This window comes from Oncorhynchus mykiss, chromosome 11 (genome assembly GCF_057628025.1).
Source record: "Oncorhynchus mykiss isolate SJ-2025 chromosome 11, ASM5762802v1, whole genome shotgun sequence".
In the NCBI taxonomy this organism is placed as follows: Eukaryota; Metazoa; Chordata; class Actinopteri; order Salmoniformes; family Salmonidae; genus Oncorhynchus; species Oncorhynchus mykiss.
Window position 1 is genome coordinate 17,115,127 of NC_143032.1, and position 23,454 is coordinate 17,138,580.

The 23,454-nt window shown below is 42.8% G+C and overlaps 2 protein-coding genes across 33 annotated transcripts in view; both read left to right on the top strand.

The window, feature by feature from the left end:
• Window positions 1-6,207, top strand: part of LOC110536565 (TRAF2 and NCK-interacting protein kinase) — a 65,320-nt gene extending 59,113 nt beyond the window's left edge. For all 29 annotated transcript variants that reach the window (XM_090189574.1, XM_090189581.1, XM_036935070.2 and 26 more), the window contains 2 exons: window positions 1,218-1,357; window positions 1,489-6,207. In XM_090189574.1, coding sequence (XP_090045700.1) covers window positions 1,218-1,357; window positions 1,489-1,572 — 224 coding nt within the window. In that variant the 3' untranslated portion in view covers window positions 1,573-6,207. The remainder of the gene's footprint in view (window positions 1-1,217; window positions 1,358-1,488) is intronic.
• A 686-nt stretch (window positions 6,208-6,893) lies between these two features.
• Window positions 6,894-23,101, top strand: LOC110535399 (eukaryotic translation initiation factor 5A-1). 4 transcript variants are annotated; one of them, XM_021620381.3, is made up of 5 exons: window positions 6,894-7,165; window positions 12,544-12,732; window positions 13,022-13,126; window positions 21,806-21,937; window positions 22,036-23,101. In XM_021620381.3, the coding sequence occupies exons 1-5, from the start codon at window positions 7,016-7,018 to the stop codon at window positions 22,102-22,104; spliced, it is 645 nt and encodes a 214-aa protein (XP_021476056.3). In that variant the 5' UTR covers window positions 6,894-7,015; the 3' UTR covers window positions 22,105-23,101. The 4 variants fall into 4 exon arrangements, with proteins under 4 accessions (XP_021476056.3, XP_090045735.1, XP_090045734.1 ...); XM_090189609.1 differs by having other exon boundaries at window positions 7,159-7,286; XM_090189608.1 differs by having other exon boundaries at window positions 7,161-7,495.
• Window positions 23,102-23,454: the final 353 nt, after the last annotated feature.

Sequence of the window (23,454 nt, forward strand, 5' to 3'; positions counted from 1 at the left end):
TGTGGAACGCTTTCGAAACCTTGTAGTGTCCATTAAGACGAATTGAGGCTGTTCTGTGGGAAAGAGGGGCGGGGCATGCAACTCAATATTAGGAAGGTGTCTTTAATGTTTTGTACGCTCAGTGTACATACGTCAAATACTTTCAAGTACATGAGTTGCGCTTGATTAAATTTCCTCTGTGCCATGGACTAGCTCCAACGGCGTAAGGTCCAAGCTAAATCAAGCTCACCTCAAGTATTTGACCCAGGTCTATTAACGACGCACATCACATCTCTAACTAATTAACAAAGCTCAGGGTCAGTAACAAGGATCTTATTGCTTTAATCCCACTAGATCTAGAATGGGTATTGATAGATCCCTCTGATCCCTTCAGATCAGCTCCGCTTCTCTTCTGTCTCTCCACTCTTAATACCAAGCCTCAGTTTATCATGTCTGTCTGGTTGACTCGTTCTGTTTTCATTTGGCTCGTTCTGTCTTTGTCTGAAACACTGTGTTTGTGTTGTTGTATTTTGAGACTGCACTCAGTTCCTAGGAACTTCTACCCCTGAGTTTGTCTCGTTCTTTTAAAGGCATCTCCACCCCGGGCCCCAACACACACACTATATAAACACATACAGCCCCAAGCCACCCAATACAAACCAGTACACACATACACATTCACACACGGACTGGCACACACACCCACACACTAACAATCCAGTCCGTTGGCCAGCTCACTCCCTGAGCACAAAGGAGCTGGATGACAGAACTGGGAGGTAAAATCACCCAATCATTATCATGCTGCTACTACTGTAACCATCCTCACAGCATAGTCATCAGTCACCTGCAGAGTCTCTGCTACAGTACAACCACCCAGGGGTAAACCCAGGGCAGGGTTACCGTCCACGTCAAACCACTATACCAGAGTCATTACAGTTGACCCCCAGATGACCTTCTCTCCCAGTAGAGCTCTACGGTTGACTTTGACTATGCCCCCATAAATCTGGGCATCTCTCTTATTAGTGTTATCCCTGGGTCTGTATGAAACTGCCCTCCCCATCCCCCCTCGGAGTGGACAGCTCAGGTGTTTGAGTTTTATCCGTCGTTCAGAATGAGATACAGAAACTGCTGCAATGATTTCCTCCCGGAGGCGTGGCCTAGGGGTGTGATCTGTGACTGGTTTGAGTGAGTGCTCTCCTGTCCATTCCCCTGTCTGTGTGTCCCTGTCCCTCCCCCAGCCTACATCCACTCCAACCAGATCATGGGCTGGGGAGAGAAGGCCATTGAGATCCGCTCCGTGGAGACGGGACACCTCGACGGAGTTTTCATGCACAAGCGAGCTCAGCGACTGAAGTTCCTGTCGGAGAGGAACGACAAGGTGTGTGTTAGCACGAACACATGTACATGTGTACAAGCACAAGAGCACACACATGCTGCAAAACCTAACTGTATAAGCCAACACACATGCTTACTCTCCTCACTTCCCATGATGCTTTGTGCTGTGTGCAGGTGTTTTTCGCCTCTGTGCGTTCCGGCGGCAGCAGCCAAGTCTTCTTCATGACCCTGAACCGGAGCTCTATGATGAACTGGTAACCCTGGCAACCCCTCCTTACATCCTCCCTCCATACTGTACATGCCTAACCAGAGGACAGGATGGAGGGATGAAAAGAGAGAACTGAGACAGATGAGTGAACACAGAGTGGCGGCGGCTCAGTGGAGACGGGAGGAAGAGAAAAACCGTCTTCCGTCCAACTCTCATCGCCAGCCAGCCAGACGCCTGCAGTACTAACCTCCCTCCACCAGAGGAACTAGAGAGGAGCTCTCCAACAACTTTCCAGATACGCTCAGACAACTCTCTCTGTGGTGCGTTTAGTTTCTCTCAGGCACCGTCCAAGATGGCCCATATTCCCTATACAGTGCAATACTTTTGGCCAGAGTAGGGAATAGCGTGCCGTTTTGGATGTAGCCTCAGTGTTTGTTTTTGGGAGGTGGTGACAAGAGGTGCTGGTGTAGTCTCCCTCATGGGGTCAGGGGTACTGAGGGTGTTGTCATGACCCCTGACCTGTGTGCGTATATACGCCGTGGGGCTGAGTGTAGATTCTTGACTGCAGGAACACTTGAAAAAATACAAATATTGTCACCGGTGGTCACAGAAAATATATATACTATTGTCATTCTTGTTCTAGTTCACCTGTGCTCCCCTCTTTCTCTGTGACTTCTATTTTACATTCAATCTATTTGGCATATTTATATTCTGTGTGTTTCACATCTGTAAATACACATTCTATGATCTGAAACGGAGCTGCTTCCCTATCAGACACTCTTACACTGAGACGGAACAATGGAGGACAGAGAAAAGGAGGAGATGGAGAGAATGATGAGAGCAGTCTGAGTTTGTTTAGTTCATCTTCCTCCTGTAGAAATGTCATTAAAAAAATGTGACATGCTTCTTCATATTAAAGACTGCAAGAGAGGGAGGAGTGATGGAGAGACAGACGTTTGGGTTAGTTGTCAGGCTTCCTCCTACACCACCTCTTCTCTCATCTCTTCCCCCCTTCCATTAGTTGACCTGCTCCTCTACATTTGCATAGTGACACCTATTCCACTTGTCGTCATCACTTTTGACTTCTAAACTAAGGCAATACACAGGTGTAGTCTGACTGGACAAATGCGTGGTTGGAAAGATTTAACTTTCCAAAATGAGACCCACCATGTTATAGTCAGTCAATACCTTAAACTGGGGGTGGGGGTGTAAATGTACTCAAAATAGCTTTAGATGGCCAGGTGGAATGACCACATGAATCTCAAACCGTTAAGTTTAATCACATTTAGTCTTCTAGGATACTGTGTCTGACACTATCTGCAAAGGTAGTAGAGCGTTGAGGAGGGTGACTGTGTTTACTGAACCAATGATGAGACTACTGATGTGGGTTGTATGTAATAAAGGGTAATAGCAATGAGCCTACTCCATCCACTAATTCCTTACCTCTTCAGTTATAGATCTGAAATGACTGGTTAAATATAAATGTGACCGACTGGTGTTTGAACCTGGGTCGGCAGCCATCTTGCTTTCTCCTATCCAGTCCTGTCAGATCTTTGAACACTGCAGGGGGTATAGGTTAGAGGAAAAGAGGGTTGTTTCCAAGAAACCGTAGGGTAAATATGATAAAGCATTTGATTATGATATCTAATGGATAATTTAGAGAAAGACCATCATGTTCATACTATAAGGCTTTCTACAGAGTAGAGAAAATGGTTTCTACAATATGTTTTTATTGTGTTTAGTATCAGACTTTGAACATGTGTGCAAGAATGAAAGTGTGCGTGTGCATGTGTGACTTGTCTTCCCTGCTAACAGTACAGAATTAAACTGCCACTGTTAGGTGTGTGTGTTCACCTCGTCTGAATCAATAACCCGCCCCCCCAGACTGGTACTCCAGTCAACTACAGTGGGGAGAACAAGTATTTGAATCTGCAAAATCGGCAGTGTTTCCTACTTACAAAGCATGTAGAGGTCTGTCATTTTTATCATAGGTACACTTCAACTGTGAGAGACGGAATCTAAAACAAAAAAATCATACAATGTGATTTTCTGGATTCAAGTAATTAATTTGCATTTTATTGCATGACATAAGTATTTGATACATCAGAAAAGCAGAACTTAATATTTGGTACAGAAACCTTTGTTTGCAATTACAGAGATCATACGTTTCCTGTAGTTCTTGACCAGGTTTGCACACACTGCAGCAGGGATTTTGGCCCACTCCTCCATACAGACCTTCTCCAGATCCTTCAGGTTTCGGGGCTGTTGCTGGGCAATACGGACTTTCAGCTCCCTCCAAACAAGTTCTATTGGGTTCAGGTCTGGAGACTGGCTAGGCCACTCCAGGACCTTGAGATGCTTCTTACGGAGCCACTCCTTAGTTGCCCTGGCTGTGTGTTTTGGGTCGTTGTCATGCTGGAAGACCCAGCCACGACCCATCTTCAATGCTCTTACTGAGGGAAGGAGGTTGTTGGCCAAGATCTCGCGATACATGGCCCCATCCATCCTCCCCTCAATACGGTGCAGTCGTCCTGTCCCCTTTGCAGAAAAGCATCCCCAAAGAATGATGTTTCCACCTCCATGCTTCACGGTTGGGATGGTGTTCTTGGGGTTGTACTCATCCTTCTTCTTCCTCCAAACACGGCGAGTGGAGTTTAGACCAAAAAGCTCTATTTCTGTCTCATCAGACCACATGACCTTCTCCCATTCCTCCTCTGGATCATCCAGATGGTCATTGGCAAACTTCAGACGGGCCTGGACATGTGCTGGCTTGAGCAGGGGGACCTTGCGTGCGCTGCAGGATTTTAATCCATGACCGCGTAGTGTGTTACTAATGGTTTTCTTTGAGACTGTGGTCCCAGCTCTCTTCAGGTCATTGACCAGGTCCTGCTGTGTAGTTCTGGGCTGATCCCTCATCTTCCTCATGATCATAGATTGCCCCATGAGGTGAGATTTTGCATGGAGCCCCAGACCGAGGGTGATTGACCGTCATCTTGAACTTCTTCCATTTTCTAATAATTGCGCCAACAGTTGTTGCCTTCTCATCAAGCTGCTTGCCTATTGTCCTGTAGCCCATCCCAGCCTTGTGCAGGTCTACAATTTATCCCTGATGTCCTTACACAGCTCTCTGGTCTTGGCCATTGTGGAGAGGTTGGAGTCTGTTTGATTGAGTGTGTGGACAGGTGTCTTTTATACAGGTAACAAGTTCAAACGGGTGCAGTTAATACAGGTAATGAGTGGAGAAAAGGAGGGCTTCTTAAAGAAAAACTAACAGGTCTGTGAGAGCCGGAATTCTAACTGGTTGGTAGGTGATCAAATACTTATGTCATGCAATACAATGCAAATTAATTACTTAAAAATCATACAATGTAATTTTCTGGATTTTTGTTTTAGATTCCGTCTCTCACAGTTGAAGTGTACCTATGATAAAAAATTACAGACCTCTACATGCTTTGTAAGTAGGAAAACCTGCAAAATCGTCAGTGTATCAAGTACTTGTTCTCCCCACTGTATGTGTTGTTTAAGCGTAACTGTCCTTGTACAGAGACATGATTATGATTACATAGACATCCTCCGCTGCTTTACTTCTCACTCTGTGTCTGGATGTCTGTGTCTGACATGTAAAGTACATGGCAGCCCTATCTCACACTGTTGGCCACATGATTTTCCCCTGCCCCTTTGTCCCCCATGTTCAGCTCCATAGCACACATACACACACAAAGAAACAAGCACCTGTGACATACTAAATATTGGGATGATGTCCTGCTCTGTTGAGGATCCATATGATTTCCTTGTTTGAGAGCTATTTTCATGTTTTTTTATTGAATTAGAACCAATGTCAATACTGCTGTACGTAGATCTGGAGTCATAGAGGGCTCTGTCTTTGGCTCCATGGGATTAGCTGTGTGGTCTGCTGTGTATGGTAAACTACCCAAGGTGCTTCACCTCCATGATCTGTGTTTTTGTGACAAAGTGCTTGAAGTGGAATGAAATAGGTACCAGTACTTATTTAAATTCTACAGTACAGGTAATCTCGACACCCAGAACCAAATCTCAGCTTTTAAGGCTGTCACAAGAGACTATAGTACATGGGTCCATATTTTAGAGCCAATGTTCTGTAAGAGGTGCCAGTACTCAAGCAGTAGCATATCAGAGGAGGCTGTTCTCCGTACCGATCAGGACCGACCCACTGGTCTGAGAGCATTTTTCTAGCGTTATTTTCTGTCTGTCTGCATGTGGAGGTGTGGGGAGAGAGAAGCGGGGCTCACTGCAGTAGGCCTACTTACAGGTTCTTTAGACTTTGGGCCTCCAAGTTTGGCACATCACAAATATGTATGTTTTAAATATAAGTGAGTAGAATTGGATAAACATGGATTATAAGGGAACAATGTTGGGATGGTATCTGTACACTGGATCCTAGCTTCCTTAGAGTGTTTAGCAATAAAGAGCTACTGACTTCTTTAGTCTTCTGCTGTTACTTCTGTGTCACCATGACAGACACAGAGGGAGGATGTATGGGTGATGAGCATGGATACATGTGATTATTGATGGTGATTAATTAATGTGGACTGGAGGCATTTTGTTTGACTTTTCCATGTAACCTATTCACACACTTCATGTTTCCAAATGACAACATGCATTAGAAATGTGCTGTTTTTTTCTTAAATAAAATAAGTTAAACATGAGCTATGTGTGAAATATCTTGTCTGTACTCCTCTCTCTCTCATCATAAAATTATTTTGTTATTATGAGCCTACCAGGGCTGTGGTCAATTCAGAAAGTACTCTAAAATTCCAATTCTCTTCAATGCTTTTCAATTAGTATTTAAACATTTTTAATTGGAGTTTGGTTCACTTTCTGAATTCATTGGAATTGAAATGGAATTAACCCCAACCCTGGAGCCTATATTCCCTTTCATCTAGTATCATGCAGTGCCTTCAGAAAGTATTCCCCTTGACTTTTTCCAAATGTTCTGTTACAAAGTGGGATTAAAATTGATGTAATTGTCATTTTCTGTCAACGATCTACACAAAATACTCTAATGTCAAAGTGGATGAAAAATGTGAACATTTGTCCCAAAAAAAGAAGAAATATATATATTTAATAAAAAAATATATCTTGATTTGGTAAGTATTCAACCCTCTGAGTGAATGCATGTTAGAATCCCCTTTGGTGGTGATTACAGCTGTGCCTTTCTGGGTAGGTTTCTAAGAGCTTTACACACCTGGATTGTACAATATTTTCACAATATTCTTTAAAAAATGTGTCAAGCTCTGTCAAGTTTGTTGTATAACATTGCTTGATAGCCATTCTCAAGTCTTGCCATAGATGTTCAAGCCTATTTAAGTATAACTAGGCCACTCAGGAACGTCTTCAGCAAACAGTTATCATCCTAGTTTGTAGGTACTTTGCTGTTTTATTGTCATTAACCCCACACTATGGAACCAAATATGTTGCAGTATTGGCTGAACACTACATTAGGACCATAGCAGTATGTTTTATTATAGGGGTATGTTGGGAGAACACAGAAGAAAATCTTTGGACTACCGCTTTAACGGAAACTATATAAATGTTCCTCTGTCTACGTATGCCGCAGTTAAATTGGTCGCGCTTGCGCAGTCCTGTTCTTCTTTTTCTTGGAAGGTAAGTGGTGCATGCAGCGTGCTTCTGTTCACGGGGGAAAATTGACAACTTTTAGTAGTTTTATGTCAGTTTATTTTTGACTGGACAGATTCCTTTTAGGTTTTGGTAGTGGAAAGCAAAGGTCAATTTTAAGTTTACTTCACGAGTGTAGGTGCATACGGCAAAAGGGTGTTGGTCCCATGTTTCTGAATCCACCGATTTTACGCTAATGGAAAAGAGGCATGAGGCCTTCTGCGCGCTTGTTGGACGTTGCTAGTCATGTCTTGCTAGCCTAGCCTGCTAAACTAGCCGAATGTTTAACTGCCCTAGGAAAACTAACAATGTTGTAATGTACGTTACATTGACATAAGACAATTTAACAAAGATGCCAACTGTTTATTTTTATACGTGTTTATCACTTCCGAATTAACATTTTTGTGTTTAGGCAAAGTATTGTGATGAGGTTGCTAATTGCAACGTTAGCTAGCTAACATTAGCTAATTGGCTAGGTAATGCAATGTTTTCGTAAAACAAATCTGGGAAGTTGTGATGACTTAAAATTACCCCGAACGTTTTTACAATTAACTTCTCGCTTATGACATGGAATTGTCGTCATACTAGTAACGCTAGCTAGCAAACTATCGCGTCTTTCAATCTAATTTAGCCATCTGGTTAGCTGGCTAATACATTAACGCTTCTATTTATAATCCAATGTGTCTCTTGTTAATCAATACTATTTGGTGTGGTGGTTAACGTTGTCTTTTATAATCCGTAGTCGGTGTTTTTTCTCTCCCAATGTTGATTCTCAAAGCTAGTTACAATAGATACACAGCGTGTAGGCCGGGCCAGTAGCTAACTAGCTTATTGTTAGCCTCTTTCAGCTAACCTATCCAAACTTGTGTGAAGTTGGTTGAACGGTATCACTGGTGCTTGTGTGAATCACATTAGCAATCTGACGTTAGCGTAGGAAGTTGTCTAGCCAACAATGATAATAAATGTTGTCCGGTCGGCTGCGAGCGTCCCGGGCCAGGCCTCCGTTATTTACCGGGGCACTATAATGCGGCAGGTTCATCGTGACGTGAAGCAAACTCCCGTTCTGCCTCCCGAACAGAGGCGCAGGCCAAACTGGGACACGTGGACAGGGCGTGGGGATGATCGTTAACATGACCAGGTCGGGCCCTGATCCAGTTTTTTGGGCTGATTTGTGAAGTGGGTTGGCAGTCGCCTGTTAAATTTGACTATTGAGGTCCACGTGTGCTGGGACGTCCATTATTCCCACGTTGTCACCCACAGCATGATTTTGGTTATAATAGACATGAGTACAGGAACTGATGTCAACTATCTTTAACCAGACTAGTGAAACTGTTTCGTGGAATAGCTTTGTGATTGCATGACCAATAAGGACAATTTTGACCCCATATTTTTGCATTGCGTAGTGTTTTTGATGCACACTGAAAAATACAAGCATTTCCCCGTCTCACGCCTCATGTCCACCAAATGTGTCAACTCTTTGGGTTCTGACAGAAGTCATTCATTGTCTATGGAACAGTCCGCAATGCAGGGCACTCCGAGTACCACATGCCTTAAATATTTTCAGCTCCGTTTTATTTGCTGTTCAATGGTACAGAAGGACAGACTCCAACTAGCTAGGTTAAAAGTTATTCACATGTGCGTCAAGTACGAAAATGTAGGCTGGTCATCTTGCAAAACGCATTTGATGTCACTCGCTCCGGATAAGATAACCAAGCTACATTCCTTGCCAAATTTAAAATGGACTGGTTGAAGTAGGGAAATGTTCCAACTAGCTGCAGTTCCACGTAGGTTATTTGTGAACTGTTAGTGGCATTTAGAATTGGCTTGGCTATGACAGCAACACACTGAAAATATTCTGACATTAGTTTATTGAAGACAGGGATCATTATTTAACTTGCCAAGTAAATTATGAACAAATTCTTATTTACAATGATGGCTGAACCCTAACCTGGACTACGCTGGGTCAATTGTGATATCGAACCAGGGTCTGTAGTGGCGCCTCTAGCACTGTGATGCAGTGCCTTGCACCTCTGCGCCACTCGGGAGCCCAGGGCCTACTCACCAAACGGATGTTGTGGCCCTAAATCATCACCATGCAGTGTTAAATGTGGAATAGTCAATCCTTTTGCAAAATTCCAAATGGGCAGAATAAATTAAATTTACCGTCTGTATATCGGGGGTTTGTATTTTATGTTTTTAACTCTTGGAACTACCCATCCGGGATCCGTGAGAATTGTCAGCAACTACACCAATTAGCATAGCGCAACGGTCAAAAAATATTACTAGAAAATATTCACATTCATGAAATCACAAGTGAAATATAGTGAAACACAGCTTAGCCTTTTGTTAATCACCCTGTCATCTCAGATTTTGAAATTATGCTTTGCAGCCAAAGCAAGACAAGCGTTTGTAAGTTTATCGATAGCCTAGCATAGTGTTATGTCCAGCTAGCAGCAGGAAGCTTGGTCACAAATCAGAAAAGCAATCAAATTAACCGTTTACCTTTGATCTTTGGATGTTTTCACTGACGAGACTCCCAGTTAGACAGCAAATGTTCCTTTTGTTCCATAAAGGTTATTTTTATATCCAAAATTCCTCTGTTTGTTTGTCACTGAATTTTTTTTATTTTACCTTTATTTAGCCTGTTGTGTCGCGCAATCCCGTATCCGGGAGCGTAATTATAGCCTCAGGCTCATTACCATAACAAAACGTTAACTATTCATGAAAATCGCAAATTAAATGAAATAAATATATTGGCTTACAAGTTTAGCCTTTTGTTAACAACACTGTCATCTCAGATTTTCAAAATATGCTTTTCAACCATAGCTACACAAGCATTTGTGTAAGAGTATTGATAGCTAGCATAGCATTAAGCCTAGCATTCAGCAGGCAACATTTTCACAAAAACAAAAGCATTCAAATAAAATCATTTACCTTTGAAGAACTTCGGATGTTTTCAATGAGGAGACTCAGTTAGATAGCAAATGTTCAGTTTTTACAAAAATATTATTTGTGTAGGAGAAATCGTTTTGTTTGGCTAAGGAGAAAACCCGAAAATTCAGTCATTACAACGCAAAACTTTTTTCCAAATTAACTCCATAATATCGACAGAAACATGGCAAACGTTGTTTAGAATCAATCCTCGGTGTTTTTCACATATCTATTCGATGATAAGTCATTCGTGGCAGTTTGGTTTCTCCTCTGAAGCAAATGGTAAAATACACGCAGCTGGAGATTACGCAATAATTGCAACAGAGGACACCAGACGGAGCACCTGGTAAATGTAGTCTCTTATGGTCAATCTTCCAATGATATGCCTACAAATACGTCACAATGCTGCAGACACCTTGGGGAAACGACAGAAAGTGTAGGCTCATTCCTTGCGCATGCACAACCATATAAGGAGACATTGGAACAAAGCGCATTCAAAATCTGGTGCATTTCCTGTTTGAAATTTCATCTTGGTTTTGCCTGTAGCATCAGTTCTGTGGCACTCACAGATAATATCTTTGCAGATTTGGAAACGTCAGTGTTTTCTTTCCAAAGCTGTCAATTATATGCATAGTCGAGCATCTTTTCGTGACAAAATATCTAGTTTAAAACGGGAACGTTTTTTTTATCCAAAAATTAAAAGATCGCCCCCTATATCGAAGAAGTTAACTAGGCAAGTCAGTTAAGAACAAATTCTTAATTTCAATGACGGCCTAGGAACAGTGGGTTAACTGCCTGTTCAGGGGCAGAACGACAGATTTGTACCTTGTCAGCTTGGGGATTTGAACTTGCAACCTTTCGGTTACTAGTCCAAAACCACTAGGCTACCCTACCCTGTTGAGAAATCCACCGGAAATAGCGGCCACGACAACTCAGAAAAAAATTCGCATTATATCCATAATATCAACAAACATGGCAAATGTTTTTTTATAATCAATCCTCAAGATGTTTTTCAAATATCTATTCGATAATATATCAACCGGGACAATTGGCTTTTCAGTAGGAGCGAGAGGAAAAATGACTACCTCTGTCTTTTACGCAAGAATCACTCTGAGAGCCCTCAGCTGGCCACTTACGCAATGTAGTCGTTTACGCTCATTCTTCAACATAAAGGCGAAACTACGTAGAAAAAGGAATCTGGTTGATATCCCTTTCAGTTGCCAATACGGGTGCATAGGAACACAACGGTTTCAAAACATGAGTCACTTCCTGATTGGATTTTTCTTGGGCTTTCGCCTGCGATATCAGTTCTGTTATACTCTCAGACAATATTTTGACAGTTTGGAAACTTTACAGTGATTTCTATCCTAAGCTGTCAATTATATGCATATTCTAGCATCTGGTCCTGAGAAATAGGCGGTTTACTTTGGGAATGTTATTTTTCCAAAAATAAAAAGTGGTGTTACTAAACTGATCAGATCTACCACATCTTAGACTTGCTTTCAATGAGTGACATCTTTAATGAATTTCTGTGAATTTGGTCGGGTTGCCCATGAAGTTACATATTTCACCTTTTTAAACATGTCCAACGATGTTATGAATTTCACAAGATTATAACAGGGCAGCCAATTCTAGCCTGGGCTACTTATCATGTTCTTTTATCAAGAACTAGTCACAAGCTGCTACTGCTAGAATTGGGACCATTTGCTTCTCTTTTGACCTGAACTACAACAAACAGTAGGTAAATGTAATGGCTGTAATGTTTCTAATTAAAATTACTGCGGCAAGTTACTTTAAATTGATAAACTAGCAATATTTTCGGGCAACTGAGTTAGGAGCATTGAGCAACATGAATACATTTCATGACTCCAACTTAATTTCCACATTTCTTCACTCATCTCCTATAGCTTGACTACCACATCTGTACTGGAATATATCAGCTAACAAACAGCAACTGAGGCCTTGCCCCTGCCTTGTTCATCCGCTCGACCTACTGTCAGTCAAGTCATTGGCAAGGCGAACATAAGAACTCAATTTAGCCAGTGTTTTAGTAAACCGTTCTAAGCAAACCATCTAGTTAAACATACCAAAAGCTATTTAAATTGGTCCGGTTGTCCCATTGACATGGCATGGATATCAGTTGGCCTGCTAAACATGACAAACTGAACACAGTAAGGTATCATGATCTAACATTGTAATGAAGCAACATGATATGCGACTGGCCACCGTTTCACTCCATAATGGATGTGAAGGATGTGCGCTTAAAGGGTCCGTACATTGAAGAAATGGAGATGTGCTTAACCGTGTCCAAAGATTTAATGGCGTTAATGTTTTACTCATTGACTTTGACAGCCCTCATATTCATACATGGAAATAAATTGGCAGTGCTGTTGCTGTAATTGCCTGATATAACCGATACATGTGTTCCTCTGCAGTACCCCCTAATCCATCGCACCATGGCAGATCCCGAACTTGACTTCACCACCGGAGAGTCTGGTGCCTCCGCCACCATTCCTATGCAGTGCTCTGCCCTGCGAAAGAACGGTCACGTGGTGTTAAAGGGACGCCCATGTAAGATTGTGGAAATGTCCACCTCCAAGACCGGAAAGCACGGACACGCCAAGGTAGGGGGTGGCCTAGACGCGCATACAAATACTACATGCCCTAGGGATGCCTCTGCTACATAGTGGCAATGTCTGGCGGCATCAGTATTGGGGAATTTGTGGGGAACAGACTTCTGGTGTACTTTCTTTGTCCACGTCTGAAGTAATTGACCCAAAAATGCTTTGTCTGAATTTTCCAAGCATAACTTGACTCATCAAATTAGGTTTTACTTAACTTGTTATGACTGTTATTAGTGGTGTGGTTAAACTCTGTTCTCTAAGTTGATGTTTATCCCTCTTCGTCTTTTAGGTTAACATGGTGGGCATTGACATCTTCACCAACAAGAAGTATGAGGACATGTGTCCCTCCACCCACAACATGGATGTGCCCCACATCAAGAGGAATGAGTTCCAGGTCAGTGTGACCAGGGTGGGAAATGAACACATGCCAAAAGCGGGTAGATTGGGGACACTGCCCTGTGTAGGGTGCCGTCTTTCGGATGGGACGTTAAACGGGTGTCCTGACTCTGAGGTCATTAAAGATCCCATGGCACTTATCATAAGAGTAGGGGTGTTAACCCCGGTGTCCTGGCTAAATTCCCAATCTGGCCCTCAAACCATCACGGTCACCTAAAAATCCCCAGTTTACAATTGGCTCATTCATCCCCCTCCTCTCCCCTGTAACTATTCCCCAGGTCGTTGCTGCAAATGAGAACGTGTTCTCAGTCAACTTACCTGGTAAAATAACGGATAAATAGGACTTCATGTTACACAATACATGTATGTTTTATTTGATAAAGTGCATATTTATATCAAATCTCATTTTACATTGGCGTGTTATGTTCAGTAATTCCAAAACATGCGGTGATTTAGCAGAGCGCCACATCAATTCACAGAAATACTCATAATAAACATTGATAAAAGATACAAGTGTTATGCGTGGAATTGTAGATATACTTCTCCTTAATGCAACCCCTGTGTCAGATTTAAAAAAAACTTTACGGAAAAAGCACACCATGCTTTTTCTGTGTACGGCACTCGGAGACAAACAGCCAGAGATCGGCCATGTTGTGTAGTCAACATTAGTCAGAGATGATAAATATTCACTTACCTTTGATCTTCATCAGAATGCACTCCCAGGAATCCATCGACAAAGTTCATAATTTATGTCCAAGTAGCTTCTTTTGTAAAGGCGTTTGGTAAACAAATCCAAACGCGCGTGCAAGTCTAGCCGAAAGGTCGGACGACAAGTCCAAAAAGTTATATTACAGGCCGTAGAAACATGTCAAACTAAGTATAGAATCAATTTTTAGGATGTTTGTATCATAAATCTTCCGTAATGTTCCAAACGGAGAATTCCATTTTCTGTAGAAAAGCAATGGAATGCGAGGTAACTCTCACATGACAAGACCTCTGACTCATTCCCCTCTCATTCGGCCCCACTTCACAGTAGAAGCATCAAACAAGGTTCTAAAGACTGTTGAAGCCTTAGGAAGTCGTCCAACATGACCAATATCCCACACTATCTTCAATAGGGAATGAGTTGGAAAAACAACCAACCTCAGATTTCCCACTTCCTGGGTGTTTATGACAAATACAACAACACTGAATGAACACTTATTTTAACTTAATATAATACATCAATAAAAATCTATTTAGCCTCAAATAAATAATGAAACATGTTCAATTTGGTTTAAATAATGCAAAAACAAAGTGTTGAAGGGAAAGTGCAATATGTGCCATGTAAGAAAGCTAACGTTTCAGTTCCTTGCTCAGAACATGAGAACGCTGGTGGTTCCTTTTAACATCAGTCTTCAATATTCCCAGGTAAGAAGTTTTAGGTTGTAGTTATTATAGGACTATTTCTCTCTATACCATTTGTATTTCATATACCTTTGACTATTGGATATTCTTATAGGCACTTTAGCATTGGCCGTGTAACAGTTTAGCTTCCGTCCGTCTCCTCGCCCCTACCTGGGCTCGAACCAGGAACACATTGACAACAGCCATCCTCGAAGCATCGTTACCCATGCAGAGCAAGGGGAATAACTATAGGTCTCAGAGCGAGTGATGTTTGAAACGCTATTAGTGCCCACCCCGCTAACTAGCCAGCCATTTCACATCGGTTACACCAGCCTAATCTCGGGAGTTGATCGGCTTGAAGTCATAAACAGCGCAATGGTTGAAGCACAACGAAGAGCTGCTGGCAAAAATGCACAAAGGTGCTGTTTGAATGTATGCTTACGAGCCTGCTGGTGCCTACCATCGCTCGGTCAGACTGCTCTATCAAATCAGAGACGTAATTATAACATAACACACAGAAATACGAGTCTTAGGTCATTAATATGGTCGAGTCTGGAAACTATCATCTCGAAAACAAGACATTTATTCTTTCAGTGAAATACGGAACCGTTCCGTATTTTATCTAACAGGTGGCATCCAAAAGTCTAAATATTCCTGTTGCATTGCACAACCTTCAATGTTATGTCATAATTACATACAATTCTGGCAAATTAGGTGGCCCAAACTGTTGCATGTACCCTGACTCTGCGTGCAATGAACGCAAGAGAAGTTAAACAATTTCACCCAGTTAATATTGCCTGCTAACCTGGACTTCTTTAAGCTAAATATGCAGGTTTAAAAAATATACTTCTGTGAATGGATTTTTAACCTTTCTGATCTCCCCATCCCGGATCCGGGTTCGTGAATACAGACTCAAGCTCATTACCATAACGCAACGTTAACTATTCATGAAAATCGCAAATGAAATGAAATAAATATGCTAGCTCTCAAGCTTAGCCTTTTGTTAACAACACTGTCATCTCAGATTTTCAAAATATGCTTCTCAACCATTGCAAAACAAGCATTTGTGTAACAGTATTGATGGCTAACGTAGCATTTAGCATTAACATTCAGCTGGCAACATTTACACAAAAAAACAGAAAAGCATTCAAAAAAATCATTTACCTTTGAAGAACTTCAGATGTTTTCAATGAGGAGACTCTCAGATAGCAAATGTTCAGTTTTTCCTGAAAGATTATTTGTTTAGGACAAATCGCTCCGTTTTCTGCGTCACGTTTAGCTATGAAAAAAACCCTGTATCCAGGATTGTGTAAATCTATCAGCAAGCTCATTAGCATAACGCAACGTTAACTATTTATGAAAATCGCAAATGAAATGAAATAAATATGCCATCTCTCAAGCTTAGCCTTTTGTAAACAACACTGTCATCTCAGATTTTCAAAATATGCTTCTCAACCATAGGAAAACAATAATTTGTGTAAAAGTAGCTAGCTAGAGTTAGCATTTCGCGTTAGCATTTAGCGTTAGCATTAGCGTTAGCATCCAGCACGCAACATTAACAAAAACATAAAAGCCTTCAAATAAAATAATTTACCTTTGAAGAACTTCTGATGTTTTCAATGAGGATACTCTCAGTTAGATAGCAGATGCTCAGTTTTTCCAAAAAGATTCCTTGTGTATTAGAAATAGCTCCGTTTTATACATCACATTTGGCCACCAAAAAAAATCCATAAATTCAGTCCTCAAAACGCAAACTTTTTTCCAAATTAACTCCATAATATCGACTGAAAACATGGCAAACGTTGTTTAGAATCAATCATCAAGGTGTTTTTCACATATCTCTTCATTGATACATCGTTCTTGGACACATGCTTTCTCCCCTGAATCAAATGGTAAAGTGGAAGCAGCTGGCAATTGCGCACCGAATTCGACGCAGGACACCAGGCGGACACTTGGGAAATGTAGTCTCTTATGGTCAATCTTCCAATGATATGCCTACAAATACGTCACAATGCTGCTAAGACCTTGGGCGAACGACAGAAAGTGTAGGCTCATTCGTTGCGCAATCACAGCCATATAAGGAGAGAATGGAAAACAGAGCTTCAGAAATTCTGCTAATTCCTGGGTGATGCATCATCTTGGTTTCGCCTGTAGAATGAGTTCTGGGGCACTTACAGACAAAATCTTTGCAGATTCTGAAACTTCAGAGTGTTTTCTTTCCAAAACTGTCAAGAATATGCATAGTCGAGCATCTTTTCGTGACAAAATATCGCGCTTAAAACGGGAACGTTTTTTATCCAAAAATGAAATAGCGCCCCTAGAGCTCTAAGAGGTTAAGAAAGGCAATGATGTTCATGGTTAGGTACACATTGGAGCAAGGACGGTCCTTTTCCGAGAACACGCATCGCATCGATTATATGCAACGCAGGATAAACTAGTAATATCATCAACCATGTGTAGTTAACTAGTGATTATGGGTATTTTTTTATAAGATGTGTTTAATGCTAGCTAGCAACTTACCTTGGCTTACTGCATTCGCGTAACAGGCAGGCCCCTCGTGGAGTGCAATGAGAGGCAGGTGGTTAGAGCATTGGACTAGTTAACTGTAAGGTTGCAAGATTGAATCCCAGAGCTGACAAGGTGAAAATCTGTCATTCTGCCCCTGAACAGGGCAGTTAACCCACCGTTCCTAGGCCGTCATTGAAAATAGGAATGTGTTCTTAACTGACTTGCCTAGTTAAATAAAGATGTCAGAAAAAAATAACGATGTCCAAAAATACAGATTTGACAACTTCATATCGGCCCTAGTTAATCGGTCGACCTCTACTCTGGGCACCTTATTCATCCAAGCTACTCAATACTGCCCCCAGTCAACAAGGAGTTAAGTACTCTTTCAATAAATGTCATCGTTAGAGACCTGAACTAATAAATCCGTATCACGCAGCATTTTGTGACAGGGCAGGCACTTGGATGTTCAGTTGTAGAACATCATTCAACTTCTTACTATTTTAGCATTGGATAAGACTGGGGTCAAAATTAAACTGACTTGAGCGATATACTTCATTACTACTTCTGTTTCGGTGTTATTGTGGATAAAATAATTGGCATGGCTTGTAGATTTTACATCTACCTGCCACAGTGGCTGGTGGAACAAAGAGTGAATTCCCTGCCTAGAGTGTGACCTCACTTCCTGTCAATGCTCATTCCCCTATGCCAGGGTTTCCCAAACGTGTTGGGTACAGTTTGGTGTTTGCCCAAGACAGCTGACTCAAATAATCAACTCATCAAGCTTGAATTTTTTTAATCAGCTGTGTAGTGCTATGGCAAAAGGTGCACTGAGGTGGCCAGGACAGATTTGGGGGAAAATGCCCCATGTCACTTGTTCCCACATAGTTGGAATGATACCAGAACCAGTACTAATTCAGAATGTGAATTAGGCATTATGATCAGGGCACTGCTTTTCCAAGAGACTATTCAACACTATTCAGTCACTGGCTGTCAAACCAACCACCGTCATAAGGCTAGACACTTTCCTAGAAGGCTCCCTGGGCAGTCCTGTAGTTGGTCCGTTTTCAGTGTGGGGTAGTGAGACTGGCTCCACACGCTCCCAGTCTGGCCCGCTGTCACCTGTGAGGTGGTGCAATGTGATTGGCCATATGGTCTTGCTCGCCCAGGCATGATGTCATCCTTGTCCATGGAGCTTGTATTTATTGAGCTTTAATGCACTTGATAGTTGCTGGTAAGGCATTGAAGACGGGCACATCGTGCACCACTCCCTAGCATTCTTCTCGCCAATGACCAGTCTCTTGACAACAAGGTTGATGAAATCCGAGCACGGGTAGCATTCCAGAGGGACATCCGAGACTGTAACGTTCTTTGCTTCACGGAAACATGGCTCACTGGAGAGACGCTATCGGAGTCAGTGCAGCCAGCTGGTTTCTCCATGCATCGCGCTGACAGAAACAAACATCTTTCTGGTAAGAAGAGGGGCGGGGGCCTATGCTTCATGGTTAACGTGACGTGGTGTGGCCACAACAACATACAGGAACTCAAGTCCTTCTGTTCACCTGATTTAGAATTCCTCAAAATCAAATGTCGACCGCATTATCTACCAAGGGAATTCTCTTCGATTATAATCACAGCCGTATATATTCCCCCCCAAGCAGACACATCGATGGCTCTGAACGAACTTTATTTGACTCTTTGCAAACTGGAATCCATATATCCGGAGGCTGCATTCATTGTAGCTGGGGATTTTAACAAGGCTAATCTGAAAACAAGACTCCCTAAATTGTATCAGCATATCGATTGCGCAACCAGGGCTGGAAACCTTGGATCATTGCTATTCTAACTTCCGCGACGCATAAAAGGCCCTGCCCCGCTCTCCTTTCGGAAAAGCTGACCACGACTCCATTTTGTTGATCCCTGCCTACAGACAGAAACTAAAACAAGAGGCTCCCGCGCTGAGTTGTGTTCAACGCTGGTCCGACCAATCTGATTCCACACTCCAAGACTGCTTCCATCACGTGGACTGGGATATGTTTCGTATTGCGTCAGACAACATTGACGAATACGCTGATTCGGTGTGCGAGTTCATTAGAATGTGCGTTGAAGATGTCGTTCCCATAGCAATGATTAAAACATTCCCAAACCAGAAACCGTGGATTGATGGCAGCATTCGCGTGAAACTGAAAGCGCGAACCACTGCTTTTAATCAGGGCAAGGTGACCGGAAACATGACCGAATACAAACAGTGTAACTATTCCCTCCGCAAGGCAATCAAACAAGCAGTATAGAGACAAAGTAGAATCTCAATTCAACGGCTCAGACACAAGAGGTATGTGGCAGGGTCTACAGTCAATCACGGATTACAAAAAGAAAACCAGCCCAGTCACGGACCAGGATGTCTTGCTCCCTGACAGACTAAATCACATTTTTGCCCGCTTTGAGGACATATTCAATCAATCCCTATCCCAGTCTGTTCTCACATGCTTCAAGAGGGCCACCATTGTTCCTGTTCCCAAGAAAGCGAAGGTAACTGAGCTAAACGACTACCGCCCCGTACCACTCACTTCCGTCATCATGAAGTGCTTTGAGAGACTAGTCAAGGACCATATCACCTCCACCCTAGACCCACTCCAATTTGCTTACCGCCCAAATAGGTCCACAGACGATGCAATCTCAACCACACTGCACACTTCCCTAACCCATCTGGCATTTAACACCATAGTGCCCTCCAAGCTCGTCATCAAGCTCGAGACCCTGGGTCTCGACCCCGCCCTGTGCAACTGGGTACTGGACTTCCTGACGGGCTCCCCCAGGTGGTGAGGGTAGGCAACATATCCACCCCGCTGATCCTCAACACTGGGGCCCCACAAGGGTGCATTCTGAGCCCTCTCCTGTACTCCCTGTTCACCCACGACTGCATGGCCACGCACGCCTCCAACTCAAACATCAAGTTTGCGGACGACACAACAGTGGTAGGCTTGATTACCAACAAGGACGAGACGGCCTACAGGGAGGATGTGAGGGCCCTCGGAGTGTGGTGTCAGGAAAATAACCTCATACTCAACGTCAAAAAAACTAAGGAGATGATTGTGGACTTCAGGAAACAGCAGAGGGAACACCCCTCTATCCACATCGATGGAACAGTAGTGGAGAGGGTAGTAAGTTTTAAGTTCCTCTGCGTACACATCACAGACAAACTGAATTGGTCCACCCACACAGACAGCATCGTGAAGAAGGCGCAGCAGCGCCTCTTCAACCTCAGGAGGCTGAAGAAATTTGGCTTGTCACCAAAAACACTCTCAAACCTTTACAGATGCACAATCGAGAGCATCCTGTCGGGCTGTATCACCGCCTGATACGGCAACTGCTCCGCCCACAACCGTAAGGTTCTCCAGGGGGTAGTGAGGTCTGCACAACGCATCACCGGGGGCAAACTACCTGCCCTCCAGGACACCTACACCACCCGATGTCACAGGAAGGCCATAAAGATCATCAAGGACAACAACCACCCGAGCCACTGCCTGTTCACCCCGCTATCATCCAGAAGGCGAGGTCAGTACAGGTGCATCAAAGCTGGGACCGAGAGACTGAAACAGCTTCTATCTCAAGGCCATCAGACTGTTAAACAGCCACCACTAACATTGAGTGGCTGCTGCTCAACTCCAGCCACTTTAATAATGGGAATTGATGGGAAATGATGTCAAATATATCACTAGCCACGTTAAACAATGCTACCTAATATAATGTTTACATACCCTACATTATTCATCTCATATGTATACGTATATACTGTACTCTATCATCTACTGCATCTTTATGTAATACATGTATCACTAGCCGCTTTAACTATGCCACTTTGTTTACATACTCATCTCATATGTATATACTGCACTCAATACCATCTACTGTATCTTGCCTATGCCGCTCTGTACCATCACTCATTTATATATCTTTATGTACATATTCTTTATCCCCTTACACTTGTGTCTATAAGGTAGTAGTTTTGGAATTGTTAGCTAGATTACTTGTTGGTTATTACTGCATTGTCGGAACTAGAAGCACAAGCATTTCGCTACACTCGCATTAACACATGGTTAGCAGATGTTATGTGACAAATAAAATTTGATTTGAAGTTACTGTCCACGACCCTTTGTTTATTGTCGTGTTGACAGTGTTTACGTACTTTGCTACATTACCTGGGGGAGACTTAGGCCTCAAAGCATGATCAAATGCGCTTGCATGTGTTAGGCTTACGCCTGGTCAATTGGGTGACCTCAAAGTTTCTTGGTACATTATTCGACTGCCTTGGGAGTAATGCTGTTGTGCTGATCACAATGGCCTTCTCTTTCTGGGAACAATGAGTCCACAGCTTGTGCCTCTGCTGTCAGCACTGGCCCCTGATTGGGTCACAGTAATTTTCCCTTTGCAATGTCATCTTTTTTTCTTTTTATAAACACTTTGATTACATTTAACTGTGAATTTGGTGTTGGAGTCTTGCCCCGTGCTAATGCATGACGATCACCCAGCACTGTGCCAATACCCGTGGCGTGAGTGTGAATGGTTCATGCTACAGAGATCTCCTTGGAGATGGCTGTTACACCAGAGTGATCACATCACAAACCTCTGGTGCGATTGCTAACATCACAAATGCACATTTTCTCTAACATACTAAACTGCATGACAATGTGTGAGATTTCTGCTTATTTCCTTATCTGCACAGCCTGGCTGACATTAAGACCACTTGTAGTGTGCGTTTGTCTGACTGTAACCTGTTTGTTTTCAGCTGTTGAACATCACTGATGGGTTCATGTCCCTCATGGGTGACAATGGTGATGTGAGGGAGGACCTGCGTGTGCCTGATTCAGACCTGGGCAAGGAGATCGAGCAGAAGTTTGCTGCCGGTGAAGATATCCTGGTGAGTGACTGGCACAGCGTTGGCTGGGGTGTTGTTACGTTTGACAGTTTATTTTGAGTGGTGCCTACGAAGAATATTAACCATTTCTCTGCCTGCAGGTCTCTGTGCTGGCCGCTATGGGGGAGGAGTGTGCTGTGGCCGTTAAGCAGATGACCGGTGGCAAATAGAAAGACCAGACTGGGCTGCCCAGGCAACAAACTCCACCCACAACCAGTCTAGCATTCTTATTGGTTATTCTGTCACCAAAGCGACGGCCTTCAGACAACTTCAATCATTCTGTTATGATTCCTTTTTTTTCTCGTTTTTTGGTTTTCTCTCCGACACTGTCGGACTGTCCCACCGTTACAGCGGCTTGCTCGCTGTTGGGTGGCATTCTGCCGGATCACTGAGGTTTAGTTATACATAATCTACTATATAAAGAAAAATACTTTCAAAATATAGATTTTCTTTTTTGACTTCCTCATTCCTGTTTATTTTTGCCTTCGAGATGTTTTGGTCTTGCCACATACATTCCAGAATGTTTAAAATAATGATGGGATCCAGCTTTTTGTATGATTATTTTTTTATATTACTTAGATTGAATAGAACAGGTCTGATGCCTTTTGGGGGGAGGGGGGGGGGGGCTTTTTGACTGGTGGGAGGAGGGGGCTGGAGGCCCCTTTTACTGTCCAACTCTTGTTGGGGTTGTCCCTCTCTGGCCGCCTTACTGCTGCTTCCCAGCATGGCCTCTCTGCTCTGGCAGATCAGACAACTCAGATGCTTTTCTCCCAAGCCACGAACGATGGTGGCAGTCCCACCCTAGCATTTAAATAAACCTTCGATATCAAGAAAGAGAACATTAGAGAAGATGCTAAATATGAAACCAAACTTCAGTGATTTCTCTTGTCAATGCCGCTCTGTCTGTTTAGGAAGCTGAGGGCCCTGTGCGCTTACCTCTATTGTCACCACGGCAACCTGGCCCCGCCCCAGCTGCCCTGGGCATCCCATAATAGTCGAGTCTGAGGTGTTGGTGTGGCAGCGTGGGCTTCCGGAATGTTCTGGAAGGCAGTTTGCAGTGAGGTGTGTATGAGGGCAGGGGGGGTGGAGTTGCAAACTTATTTTGTTCACTCGAGGCCTTTGTCACCTGACTGGAGATGGCAAAAAATAAAGTTAAAACAAATAGAACGTTTTCTTAGTTGTGGTTTGTTTTCTCGCTATAATGTTCCACTGTCCCAATGCCTAGCTGAAGTAAAAAATAATGATACAGGAATGGATAGGTTTGAGCTTTGGTTGGGAACTCTGCACTCCAATTTGCTTGGAACCATATGGTTTGCTACTCTGTATATGCATAGTACACTGAACAAAAATATAAACGTAAAATGTAAAGTGTTGGTTTCATGAGCTGAAATAAAATATCCCAGAAATGTTCCATATGCACAAAGCTTACTTCTCTAAAATTGTGGGCATTTCTCCTTTGCCAAGATAATGCATCCATCTGACAGGTGACATGTCAAGGGTACATTGTGCTGGGAACAAAG